Here is a 12,899-nt window from a genome sequence, read left to right on the forward strand (position 1 = left end):
TGGAGATTAGGCTTAATGAGAGCCTTTCACACCATGCCAGGAATTCATTGCTTGATGGAACCTCTCTTACTTACTGGGACTGTGGGAAAAGGACTCCTCTACCTTAACCTGGATAATTTTGGAGCTGTTAAGCCATTTCTCATCCCTTCTACAAGAGGAATTCAAAATAAGTGTTAGGAAGTTCACAGAATGTGGCAATTATAGCAATGTTCAGTTTTTCCCATAAATGAATATAAATTGTGGTAGTAACTGTGAAGAGAAGAATGAGGAAGAGCCTTCCAGGTATGGTGATCTTAAAAGTAGCCTGATTAAAGTTGCAATATTTCAAAAGGCCTTTGAATGTCTGGATTGCAGTCTTCCTGTATGGTTAGGAAACATATCTCTGTGCCTTTCTAGTGCTAAAGGGGGCCCTATAGGGAACATACCAAGTCTGGCTGTGAACGCTGCTAGAAATGACCTAAAGAGGCACCTAGTATTTGAGACAGTGTATGCTGAATGCAATCTTTTGGTAATTTGTTATAAAAGTTTCCCTAGCAATTCTGTAGCATTGGACTGAGTATAATTTCTATTCTCTTAAATATTCTAGTTACTATTAATTTGGGTTTGATTTGGTAAGAAACTGATTGATCAGCCCGTTAGTGTTGTTGCTTTTCATGGTAAGGATTCCGCCCTGAATTAAGAGTTAGGAGTGTTAATTACAGAGAGCTCACAAAATGAACTCAGTGATCATAAAGGAGAGTCAATGTCAAGTTTATTTCAAGTTTTTTTTTTTTTAGTAATTGCAAGACTTTTTAGGTGTTTAAGGACAAGTTAGAATGAAGCAAAAAAAAAAAAAAAAGTCAAGATTCACGATGTGTCTTCCTACACTGTTAATACTGTGTTCCCACAGAGCATAGATAGAGTTTGAAACAGAGGAAAAGTTTCATAATGTACCTTTGTAATGTAAGCCTGGGAGCTGTCTTGTTAATATAATTTAGGGAAAACTACAAACTCCAGTTTATTTGAATCATGTCATACTTTTCTAGGCTAAGCTGAAGCCAAACATATAAAAGGCATGGGACTTATGTAACATTTATGAGAAGTTATTGGTATACCTGCGTATGAAGGACAGTACCCTCCTGAACATGGAAATCTTTCAATTGTGCTAGCCTAGATGTGTCGGAATATGCAAAGGCCCAATTGTGTAACCATAATTAGGCTTGGTATGTGCCATTCTCATTGGAAGTTCATGTTTACGTTTTGCTGAAAGACATACTACCTCACTGTTTCCCAGATGGTCACTTTTTATATGTTACCTTTGTGGAACCAGAGATGGTTTTTCTACTTGCCAAGTGCTGCATATCAACATATTCCAAAAACTTAATGGGCTAAACCAGCACTATTTCATATTATCTCCTTAGTTTATTTGGCTGGTAGATGAATTGTTATTGAGGGTCCTATATGACTCTCCTCGTGTATCTGGCAACCTGATAGGCTTGGCTAACAGGCTTGTTTGAGCTTGCTTGAGACAGTGAGCAGAATGCTTTCATTTGGCCTTTCCACAGTTTGGTATTCTCAGTGCAGTCCAAGTCCAATTTCTTGCAGAGAAAATGTTCCTCTGGCTTCTTATGATTTAGCTTCAGAATCATTGCAGCATCAGATAACTTTACTCTGTTGATTTCAAGCTCATTCATGTTCAAAGTCTACAGGGACTAGACCACAGCTCAGTGTTTCTACAAATTGCAGCAATAGTGTGAGACTTACATAATAAAGGGGAAAAAAATTTCTCCCCCTACCTCGTCTTGGATATCAGTGATTTGTTTCCACCTAAGTACAGAGTTTGTAACACACAATTCATTGTCCAAGGAAGTGCAGAATGTGCTGGACAAGAAATATGGTTTGATATGTTTGTCAGAAGAATTCTTAATTCCAGGTAAAGAAATTTACTTATGCCTTTATTTTTTGAAATCTGAGCTGCTAATGGAGTTCAAATTGGGAGAGAGATCAAAGTGAACCTTTATAAAAATCACAACCTATATAGGAAAGCTTCTGCTTGGGGGTCCTATAGGTATGAGTTTGTGAACTTTCTTGCCTTTGGATAAGGTACATATTCAGGGATAAAGGAGATGTTAAGTGTCACATAAAGAGGTACATTCTTATGTAAGCAGAATTAAATGGTGTCTGGAAAAAAGCTTTCATAGATCCATTTGAGGTTTTGAGAGTCAGATATAATTGCAAAGTCTTGGCAGGCAAGATATCCATTTTTCCCTCACAATTGAATAAGGATAGGGAAGTGTTACATGATTTTGCAAGTCTAGACTTGCAGCAAATGGAGATTTGGAAAGCCAGCCTTAGAAGCACTGATGATAAGGATGCATATAGATAATGGCTCTGTCCCAATAGCAAAATACTTTTCTTCTTGCCTAAGTTTTGTATTATCTGCCGAATGTTGACAGTGCTGAATGGTAGCATTAGCAGTTACAGTGGATCAAGAAAGATGTCAGGGTTACTAGATGATATGAAGATGAACAAGGCTTTATTATAAGTTTGCTCATTTAGGTTAACCTTGAATAATAAACACAAAATAGGAGACCCAAAAGCACTGGCAAGATGTCGATAAAAACAGGTACTAATGTCCTGACTTTTCATGCTTTTTGGTGGTAGGTTAAGAGTTACTTCTTAGTTTGGAGAATTAGAAACCAGACAAAACTGACTTTCTACTATTCTGTCCTCTGTTTCTGTCTTATCTCGCTAGGAAATCAGTTCCTTATTTCTCCATTTTAATACATGCAATGTGTCCTGAAGCCAGCCTTTCAGATACCTTCTCCAGTGTCTTGTGTTGTATTCTTACCGCTGAGGAAACATACCCCACCTGTTACCTTGAACAGATATACCTTCCCAAGAGGCATTTAGGAATAAGGCAAACTGTGTATTTTTTTTTAACCTGTCAACAAAGTAAGAGATCCACTTTGGACCTGATATTTTCATGTCTCCACAACCTATCAATGTTACTACATGCACAACCTGGACAAGAAAATCCTGTCATCTTTTGGGCATCTATAGTTGGGTCATTTGAATTCTGTATCCCGAGTTTTCTGTGGTACTGTAATCTACTCTGTATTCTGAAAGAAATGTTTCGAGTTTACGACACACTTGAGCAGGACTCGAAATTGTTTCTACTGGGATTTTCTCTATTTTTAAAAAAATTTTATTTTTCATGATACAGTTCCTTAGGCTCAGAGATTTCCCCTTCCAACCTCCTCCTGTCCTTTCCTCCACTGTTTTCCCTTATAACAATGGAACAGTCGTTCAGCAACAGTCATAAGTTCATCATTCTTCTATTTAACTGTATGACGACATTGTAAATATAAGCTATGGTGAAAAGTCCAGCATCCTATTGTCAAGATATAGTTAGCAGTTTCATTGAGAGTTCATCTTTTCTTCACGAGTAGAGATGCATATTGTGATGTATCTTCACTTTCCAGTGTGGTAGTCTTCATTACACAGTTAATCTATGACAGCATATGTATATGTATGTTTATCTATGTATCTATTGATCTTGTATTTTGCATGAAGTTTGCCTTATATTAGAGAGAAGATATGGTATTTGTCCTCTTGGGATTGGCTTACTTCACCAGGCATACTCCAGCTGGGATCATTTTGTTGCAAATGGGAGAATTTCATGTTTTTAAGTGGCTGAGTAATATTCTGTGGAGTAGATGTACCACAGTTTCTTTATCCATTCTTGTTTCGATGGGCATCTGGGTTGTTTCCTAATATTTTTTACTGCTAATTCCCACGAAATGGTTTGCATTGGAGGCAACTGGCCTTATTTAATATATTCACCATTCCCTTTCTCTACTGTTTTCCACACGTTCTTCACGTTCCCTTGTGTCTGTCTCTGAACATGACTTTAGACAGTTACCAATTGAGATCTCAGGTCACACTCCCATCAAAGTTAAGGAAATGCCCCTGAAGTTCAATCTCCCATTTCATCTCAAACCGTTTGATTATCAGAGACAATATGGGAAATGTTAGTAACAACACAGCAGTGCAGAAAACTAGTTAGGGATCTGAAGTATAAGAAAATATCGTGGTAACAAGGAAGTTTGTATTGAATTTTTGTTAGCTTAGAATTTACTATGTGTGCTTTTTTTAAATAGGTACAAAACGCTGGTGATTTGCTGATTAAACCTTTGGAAAATTTCCGTAAGGAGCAGATAGGCTTCACAAAGGTACAGTTTTTTTTTTTTTTCCTGTATGTAATCAAGATTTTTTAAAATTCTAACTGGGTAATTGTTTGCTCTACCACTCTTTACTCTAAAGTGCATGATGGATTTGCATGTCAACTTGATTAGAGTATGTGATGCTTGGACAGCTGGTTAAACAGTATTTGTGGCTGTACCTGTGAGAATATTTTCAGAAGAGACTAGCCTTTGCAATAAGGGACTGAGTAAAGGAGATATACCGTCACTGAAGTGGGTGGGACTCATGGAGTGTACTCGTAGGCTGGATATAACCAAAAGATGCAGAAAGTTTGAGTTAACTCTGCCTGCCTATGTGACCTAATATATAAATTGCTGCTTGCCCTTAGTATTTTTGATTTTTAGGCCCTATACCTGGATTGTAATAGTATCAATGGTTTTCCAGCTTTCCAAACTTTGCAATATATTACTAGTCTTCTTGGGCCACCAGCTTTCAGAAGACCAATTATAGGACATATTGGCCTGTAGAATCACACAAGTCAGTACGTCATAATGAATCTCTTTATATTGTGTATTTCAAAAATTTGGAATTCATGTGTTTTTTTAATGATGTATATTTCTCATAAAGCTTATGCAGATGCCTCATATACATAGACATCAACCTTTTTGCACTAAAATGAGCTTATCTTTTTAAAAACATTACATTTATTTATTGGGAGGATGAAACCACAGAGAGAGACAGTGAAAATTTTTCCATCGGTGATTTCCTCCTCCAAATACCTGTAATGGCCAAAGCTGGGCCAGGCTGAAGCCAGGAGCAAAATGAGGAGCAAGTTATTGAACAATAGACAGAAGACAATGCTTGCCATAAGCAGCAAAGTACTTGATTTAGTTTTATTCATGTTCTAGAGTTTTCTAGAGGGTGAAACTTCAATGCAATAAAAAACTTGATTGAAGAAGGAAGTTCTTTTCTGAGGTTTATTTATTTCTATTGCAAAGGCAGAAATACAGAGAGGAGACAGAGAAAAATATGTTTTATCCATTGGTTCACTCTGTAGTTGCTGCAATGGTTGGAGCTGAGCTGATCTGAAACCAGGAGCTAGGAGCCTCCTCCAGGTCTCCTACAGGGTACAGGGTCCCAAGGCTTTGGGTCATCTTCTATTGCTTTCCCAGGCCACAACAGGGAGCTGAGTGGGCAGTGGAGCAGATGGGAAAGAAACTGCACCGATAAGGTATCCTGCTGCTTAAAAGAAGAGTTTTAGCCAATCATGCCATTATGCTGGACAATGGAAGGAATTTCTAAGCAAAAACATACCATAGCTTAAAGATTTGGAAAATTCTTAGCTTATCTACAGAATGAGAAATCAGGTTCTTAAAAGGGCATTGGACGTGCAGTTGATGAAATTAGTTTAGATGTGAACCATGGGTCTAATCATTCATGTCTGAAAATTACTTCATTGAGATGGAATTATTCTAGTAGGAAGACTTGCCTGGGACAAAAGAGAACAGAGAAAATGGGATAAATTAAGGAAGTCTCTTTTAACATGTGCTGTCCTTTCAAATAGGGGAAGAATGACACAGATGTTTCATCAGGGTTGGTAACACCTGTCACAGAGCCCAAGGGCAGAGATAATTCATTCTGTCAAAGGCCACGGCTGCCTTATTAGTACTGCAGGCTAGCATGCCCCTCTCCACTGTGTTTCAAGTGATGGGTCACTGTAGAGAATTGTCTGGACACTTTCTCTGGCTCCACATGCAGAGTGGCAGCCTGGGTCTCACCCTATCCAGCCAAATGAGGTAGAAACAAGCTGCCATACTGTGAGGATGTGACCTGAAAATCAGGAGCTCAGGCCAAAAAGGATTCTTCTGAAGCTTTGAGATCTTAGGCTAGGTTTTGAATTTACTTGGGATTTGTCTTCCCTGCCTTTTTTCCTGTTTCTTCCTTTTAAGTGTGTATGTTCTATACCTATCTGCTACTTCTTATTGAAAGAACATCCTTTCTTTGGTTTCACAAATTCATAGTGGAGAGGAATTTTTGCATCTCGTTTTGCATTAGATGATGGTTAGGTAAATCTACATTTCAGACATTAGAATTCCTGCTGCTTTGGGTTAAGACTTTTGAATTTTTTTGAATGAGATGAATGCACTTTGCATGTGAGTATGACATGAATTTTGGAGGGTTAGGAGTGGAGTATCAATGACTGTTTATGTCATTTCAAAATTCTGATGTTGACATTCCAATACACAATCGTATTAGGAGGGAGGTGGAGACCTTTGGGAAGTAATTTGATCATGATGATGGAGCAATCATGAATTACAAAATAAAATTCCCTTATATGTTTCCCATGACTCAGATCTAAGTGAGGATTTGATGTTGTCTTCTTTAATTCTCACGGCAAACTTGTGTAAGGATTTTAATTTCCATTATTCCAGAGAACACACAGACTCAGTAATGTTAAATATCTATCAGTGTTTTTTTCCTGTTTGCCCGTGTGGCCAATTTGTCTACCTACAAAGAAGACAAACATAGTGAACATTATTTCTCCAATGAACCAAAGAGGGTTATCACAGTAACATAAGAAGAAACATAAGAAGTAACATAATAAGAAAGTTCGTTGAACTAAGGACCAAAAATTAGCTTCTCCAGTCTATCTTTGTATGTTATCAGTTTATTGTCTCTCAGTTCTAAAATCACCACTTAATATCTGCGGTGTGACCAGTGGACAGAATTCCTTCCTTAAGCCTCTGCTCTACAGCACATATAGGACTAAGCATTCTGGGTAGAGGGCACTGGAGGGATGGTGCGAGGAGGTGGGGCTCTAGTGGAGGGCAGCCAAAGGAGCTCTGAGCTAGCCACTCATTCAGAACACATGGTGGCTCAGTGACCACGAAGCCTCCACCTGATCTGGCAGTAACTTAACCTTCTGTGGGCTTCTAACACAGAAAGGAGCTCCTTGTAAGTCCCCAACACAGGCTGTCCCCAGCCTTCCCGTTAAGATCCCCACTGTGGCCTGCCTACTTGGCTGGTTTTACTAGAACTACTGCTCCTTCTGCACACCCCTGTGCAATCTGTTTTTACTCTAGTGGGGTCTTTAGTAAGTTGGGCTGACACTGTGGTGTTGATCAGCAACTCAGAGCATTCCCACCCACTCTATATATGAGAATACATCAAAAAGTGTGTGGAAAACAGAATCAAAGGTACATTTACTTTGGTGAAATGCATGCATAAGAGTAGTATTCAAAAAGCACATAGAAATGTATATTATGAAAAACTATGCATGGTGTTCAACATTTTGTTGTACCAAAATAAACTTATATTTTTGTTTTATTCTTCCATAAGCTTTTTCCAGTTCCCCAATACCTTCATCATTGGTTCCTGGCTGTCTGTCCTCTCCCTACACCCTGGAAAGTTTTTTTTTTTCTCACTCACTTAGTAACTGCAGATCACCAGGTCGAACCAACAGCCATTTCTATTGTTGACTCATTTTTCACACTGTTTTTATTGAGATCTTAACCCCATTCAAATTTGTCTTCTTTGAATCCCTTTCCTTCATGTCCCATGTAGAGGAACCTCATATGATACTGCAATTTATTAATTCTTGGTAATGTCCTCTCTTCAGAAACACCAACACTGCTGTTAGTTGCTTTGTGGTGTCAGTGGGAGTAGTAGGAATTATTCTAGGCCGTTGCATATACAAATACATGTTCTTCTTTAAATTTCATAGCAACTCTCTCGAGTCTTTTCATCATCCATGTATCTGGACACTGCAGGTTTATTGCAATATGTGTGCTGAGATATGTGACCAAAATCACTTCGCTAGGAAGTAGCAGGGTGTGGATTGGAATTCACTTCTCTTTATTGTAACTCTGGGACTGTTTTACTTAATAAGGAACCAGCTCATTCTGCGTTCTCTTAGTATTCTCATATGTGCTACAAGAACAATAGAAAATTGCTAATCTGATCTTCTGTTAGTTTTAGATTCAGTTTAACTAAATGCATACCTACCAAATATGGAAGATCGCATACTCATAACCCAGCATGCCATAAATATAAACTATGCTTTGGATTTTTTAATGGAAAAAAGAAAATGTCTTAATATCATGCCATTTATTGATTATATGTTGAATTGATAGTATTTGGATATATTGAATTCAGTTGTATATTGCAATTAATTTCAGCCTTTTTAAATAGGAGTACCAAAAATTTTAAGATAGCTAATTGGCACGCATCATATGCATTTCAATTGGTTAACACTAAACTAGGCAAAGTAATATGTACATGCCTGGTGTGAAATTTGTAGAAAGGTAACGGAAGAAAAATTGTGGAGAGTGACCTGAGATATTTGAAGAATATTATGCAGGGTGTGGACAGATTTGAGCTGTTAGTGGTGGATGGTTTTTTGCTACTGTGTTTGCAGAGATCATTTTCAGGTTAACCAAAAATGTTGTCAGTTCAACTTGAATTACTAGGTCCCACTGGATGGACTTTCTCAATGGCAGTAATTGCAGATGGCTATGTTAAAACTGAGTCATTTCACAAAGATAACAGTTCCCGTAAGATTAGCCATTCTCTGATGCTTTCTGTTGTACAGTAACTTTTAAATGGCTGCCAAGCGGTTGGCTTCCCAAGCATGATACAGACAATCTCATAGGTATCGTCTGCATCAAAGGATTTTATTAAAGGGAAAACTGTTTGAATGCAACTCCTAACTCTCTATTCAGCCAGAGTACTTTGAATTTGTTTTATATAGTGAACTTTTCAGGCAATATTTCTTTTAAAACAGAATTATGCAGGATAAAATATTTGTAATCTGCCATTTCTTAAAATTTGACAGATCTTTTAAAAAGTATTTATTTGTTTATTTGAAAAGGCAGAGTGACAGTGAGAGGGGGATAAAGGGAGATACTGCATCTCCTGGTGAGGGCACCTAAGGTCTGTCGTGGCTGAGGCTGGACCAGGCTGAAAGCCAGGTACCTGGAACTCCACCCAGGTTTTCTATATGGGTGATCATCCTCTATTGCTTTCTCAGATGCATTGACAGGGAGCTGAATTGGAAGTGGGGCAGCTGGGACTGGAACAGGCATCCATATGGAATGGCAGCTTAACCTGTTATGCCATATGCCAGCTGTGATATTTTATTCTAATTAAGAAAGCTGTATCTTTCAATCTTTGTATGATGGGCTGGATGTTTATGCAATGAAAATGGGCATTTATTGGTTTCTAATTTTAATATATAATGTACAGTTTCATCAGACTATTTCATAGTTCTTAAGTTTTGAAAAAAATAACCAATTAAAAAGTTAAATTTAGCACATTTGTTAGAGATAAAAGTGAAATGGGAGATTTTCATTAACTTTTCCCCTATTTTTAATGAACATTATACTTGTTCATATTAATGAAATAATATGTAAAAATGGAAATTGTATCATATACATATACATGTGATTAAAATAATACTGTGGAATCTGTTAAAATTGAGTCGTTCATTTTTTCCTTGCTAGTCAGAGCTATCTGCTTTTAAGCATCTGTATTTTTTTTAAAGATTTATTTAATTATTGGAAAGGCAGACATACAGAGAGGAGGAGAGACAGAGAGGAAGATCTTCCGTCCAATGATTCACTCCCCAAGTGAGCACAACGGCCGATGCTATGCCGATCCGAAGCCAGGAGCCTCTTCCGGGTCTCCCACGTGGGTGCAGGGTCCCAAGGCTTTGGGCCGTCCTCAACTGGCTTTCTCAGGCCACAAGCAGGGAGCTGGATGGGAAGTGGAGCTGCCGGGATTAGAACCGGCGCCCATATGGGATCCCGGGGCATTCAAGGTGAGGACTTTAGCGGCTAGGCCAAGCTGCCGGGCCCAAGCATCTGTATTTTATTCTTCTATTATGTTCTTAAAATATAATATCAGTTTTTTCTAACTTATCATTAGATATTTACTACTTCCTGCTGTGAATATAGGAAATCACTGCTCATATTTTACCCTTTCTATTTTGTCATATAAATAATAATATGGTTTTATTTCTGTTAGCTATATAATATATTTTGACTTTATTTCTTATGCCTTTGATTTCTGATTATTTGTCTGTAGAATAAAAATATTAACATTTTGTGTTCCTTACCCCACTTTAGCCCTTAACTTCTATCGGCTACACCATCAGCTTTTTTCTTTTTTAAAGTGATTTATTTATTTTTATTTGAAAGGCAGAGTTACAAAGACAGGGAGAGACAAAGAGATCATCCATCCACTGGTTCACTGTCCTGATGGCTACAACAGCGGAAACTGTGCTGTTGGAATCCAGGAACAATGAGCAACCTCTGAGTTTGCCACGTGGGTGCAGGAGCTCCAGCACTTGGGCTATCCTCAGCTGCCTTCCCAGGCACATTAGAAGAGCGTTAGATTACAAGTAGAGCAGCTGGGACTGGCACTGGCAATCATATGGGATGCCAGCCTCCATTATGCTACAGGGCCAACCCGTGGATTCCCTTTTCAGTGACAAAGGCCAATAAATAAATCAAGCTCACATTTCTTGGCTGTGATTCCATCAACTTTGACCTATGTTGGGCTCATCTAAGTGTTAATTTGTAGTGGCTAGGAAAGATCAAGGATGAACCGTGTATCTCTCTTACAAATTCGTCTCTACTGGGCTTAGAACTCTATGTATCTACTTAAAATTCCTGTTTGAATAGGTTTGTGTCCCTCCCACCTCTCAAATGTACCAACACACATCAAGGTGGTGAGTCCATCCTCCTGTGTACACTTTATCTCTCAGTTGATTTACAGAACTTTTCCCATCACCATTCCTCTTTCCACAACCTTGTAACTCCTCTGTACCCCGCTGACCCAAGATCAAGGGAGGACAAACAAAGCTTAGTACAGTTCAGTCAGTTCATAATGGGCCTTTCATCCTGCAGTGTAGAATGCTGGACTGTCCACTAGAGATGGCAGAATAAAGACTCAGTCATCCCCCTCTAGACACATGACAGGGAGAGTATTTGTACCCTTTGATTCATATTTTTTTGGATCTTGTCAGAATTGCCCACAGTATGATATTTTCAGTTCTTTTTCAAGGGTGTCCTTGCCAGAGAGGAACAGCCACTGAATTGAGCTTTTGTGTGGTTTCTGATGGGATCAGGGCCAAATTGTCTGACTAAGCCATCTGAGTCTGCATTTAACTCTCTTCTTGGAGAGTTCGAGCGGGTGTTGAAGCTACAATATAGTGTGTTCTCACCCAACAAATGGTAGGCCAGAGGACATTGGCAGCAGGATATGAACTTGTCAGTCTTGTTGCATGAACAGAGGTCACAGAATGATCTTTAAGAAAACAACCTGTTCTGGAGTTAGGTGAGACTGGAAAAATAGAGGGTGGAATAAGCAGCGAACTTGACAGTGAACCTAGATGAAGTCCAAGGTGTTCTTTCTTGACTTGAGTTCTAAATGCCAGTTCATGCCCTTGGAGAGAGGGAAAGGAAGCAGCAACAAATCCACTACCAATGGCTTCAGAGAATTTACATTTCAGATTTCCTCCTAGTTTTCCATCTCAGCAGTCATCGTAATGAGTTAGCAGGGGGCAGGGTGAATTATTCAAGGTACCAGAGCTAGGCTATGTGACCACAATTCACAACTAACTTTCAAATTAATAGCAAATATTTTACATGCCGTATAATAATCATCATCATGCTCTAGGTATTTGCTATGCACTGTCTCAGTTAAATATTATTTATCCGTGTCTCACAGATGAGGAAGTCAGGAACCATAATGACCACATAACTGGTTCAACACATAATTATAAACAGTAGCAACTTTCAACCAAACTTCTGTTATTCGAGATTATGTTCTTCCTACTACACTGAATTCTGAATCTAGCTTTGTGGGAGTACTATGGAAACATGAAAAGGAAGATTAACAATGCCTGTCAACTATTGAATGAGTTAATACATTCTGATGAATTTTCATTATTTTGCAAAAAGGAGACAAAGGAACTAGAGCTGTTACAGCCAACACAGAGATGAATCTAATAAATATGCATGGTTTAGTAAAAATTTAAAGGAGACACAAAACATTACCTAATGTAAGTATCAGTCAATTTCTATGAAGTTCAAAGCCAGGCAAAACTACGTGACAATGTTATAAATCAGTATAGTGGTTAAAGAATGGGGTAGTTAGTAAAAACTGTAGGATATAAGGGGAACTTCAAGGATGCTAGTAATGTAAGTTTTTAGATCTGGTGCTGATTACTTGGCCATATTCAGTTTGTGAAAATTTGTTGACATTGTGCGGAGTATTTTTGAGAATATATGTTATATTTGCAAAAAAAAAAAAGAGAGATCATTTAAACACTTTATTTTCTTCTTGGCGCTAGCATCCCATATGGATTCCAGTTCATGTTTTGGCTGCTCCACTTCCAATCCATTTTCCTGCTAATGGCCTGGGAAAACAAGCAGAAAATAGACAAAGTATTTGGGCTTCTGTATCTATATAGGAGTCCTGGATGGAGCTCCTGGTTCCTGGCATGACCTAGTGCTGGCCATTGCAGCCATCTGGGCAGTAAACCAACGGATGGAAAATTCTATTGCCTTTCTTCCTTCCTTCCCTCCCTTTCTATAATTCTGACTTCCAAATAAATAAGAAAAAAAAAATCTTTAAACAAAAGCACACTAGTATCTTCCTAGCTTGCTATTCACCAATCAAAAATTTGTTATGTACATGGAATGCCAGTA

At 38.3% G+C, this 12,899-nt stretch overlaps 1 protein-coding gene across 1 annotated transcript in view; it reads left to right on the plus strand.

Annotated features, from left to right (window-relative positions):
- OPHN1 (oligophrenin 1) overlaps window positions 1–12,899 on the plus strand; it is a 296,207-nt gene that overhangs the window by 87,434 nt on the left and 195,874 nt on the right. The window contains exon 5 of the mRNA XM_041000958.1: window positions 4,143–4,214. Coding sequence (XP_040856892.1) covers window positions 4,143–4,214 — 72 coding nt within the window. The remainder of the gene's footprint in view (window positions 1–4,142; window positions 4,215–12,899) is intronic.

Source organism: Ochotona curzoniae, unplaced genomic scaffold (assembly GCF_017591425.1).
Source record: "Ochotona curzoniae isolate NIBS_2020 unplaced genomic scaffold, NIBS_Ocur_1.0 contig_1274, whole genome shotgun sequence".
Lineage (NCBI taxonomy): Eukaryota > Metazoa > Chordata > Mammalia > Lagomorpha > Ochotonidae > Ochotona > Ochotona curzoniae.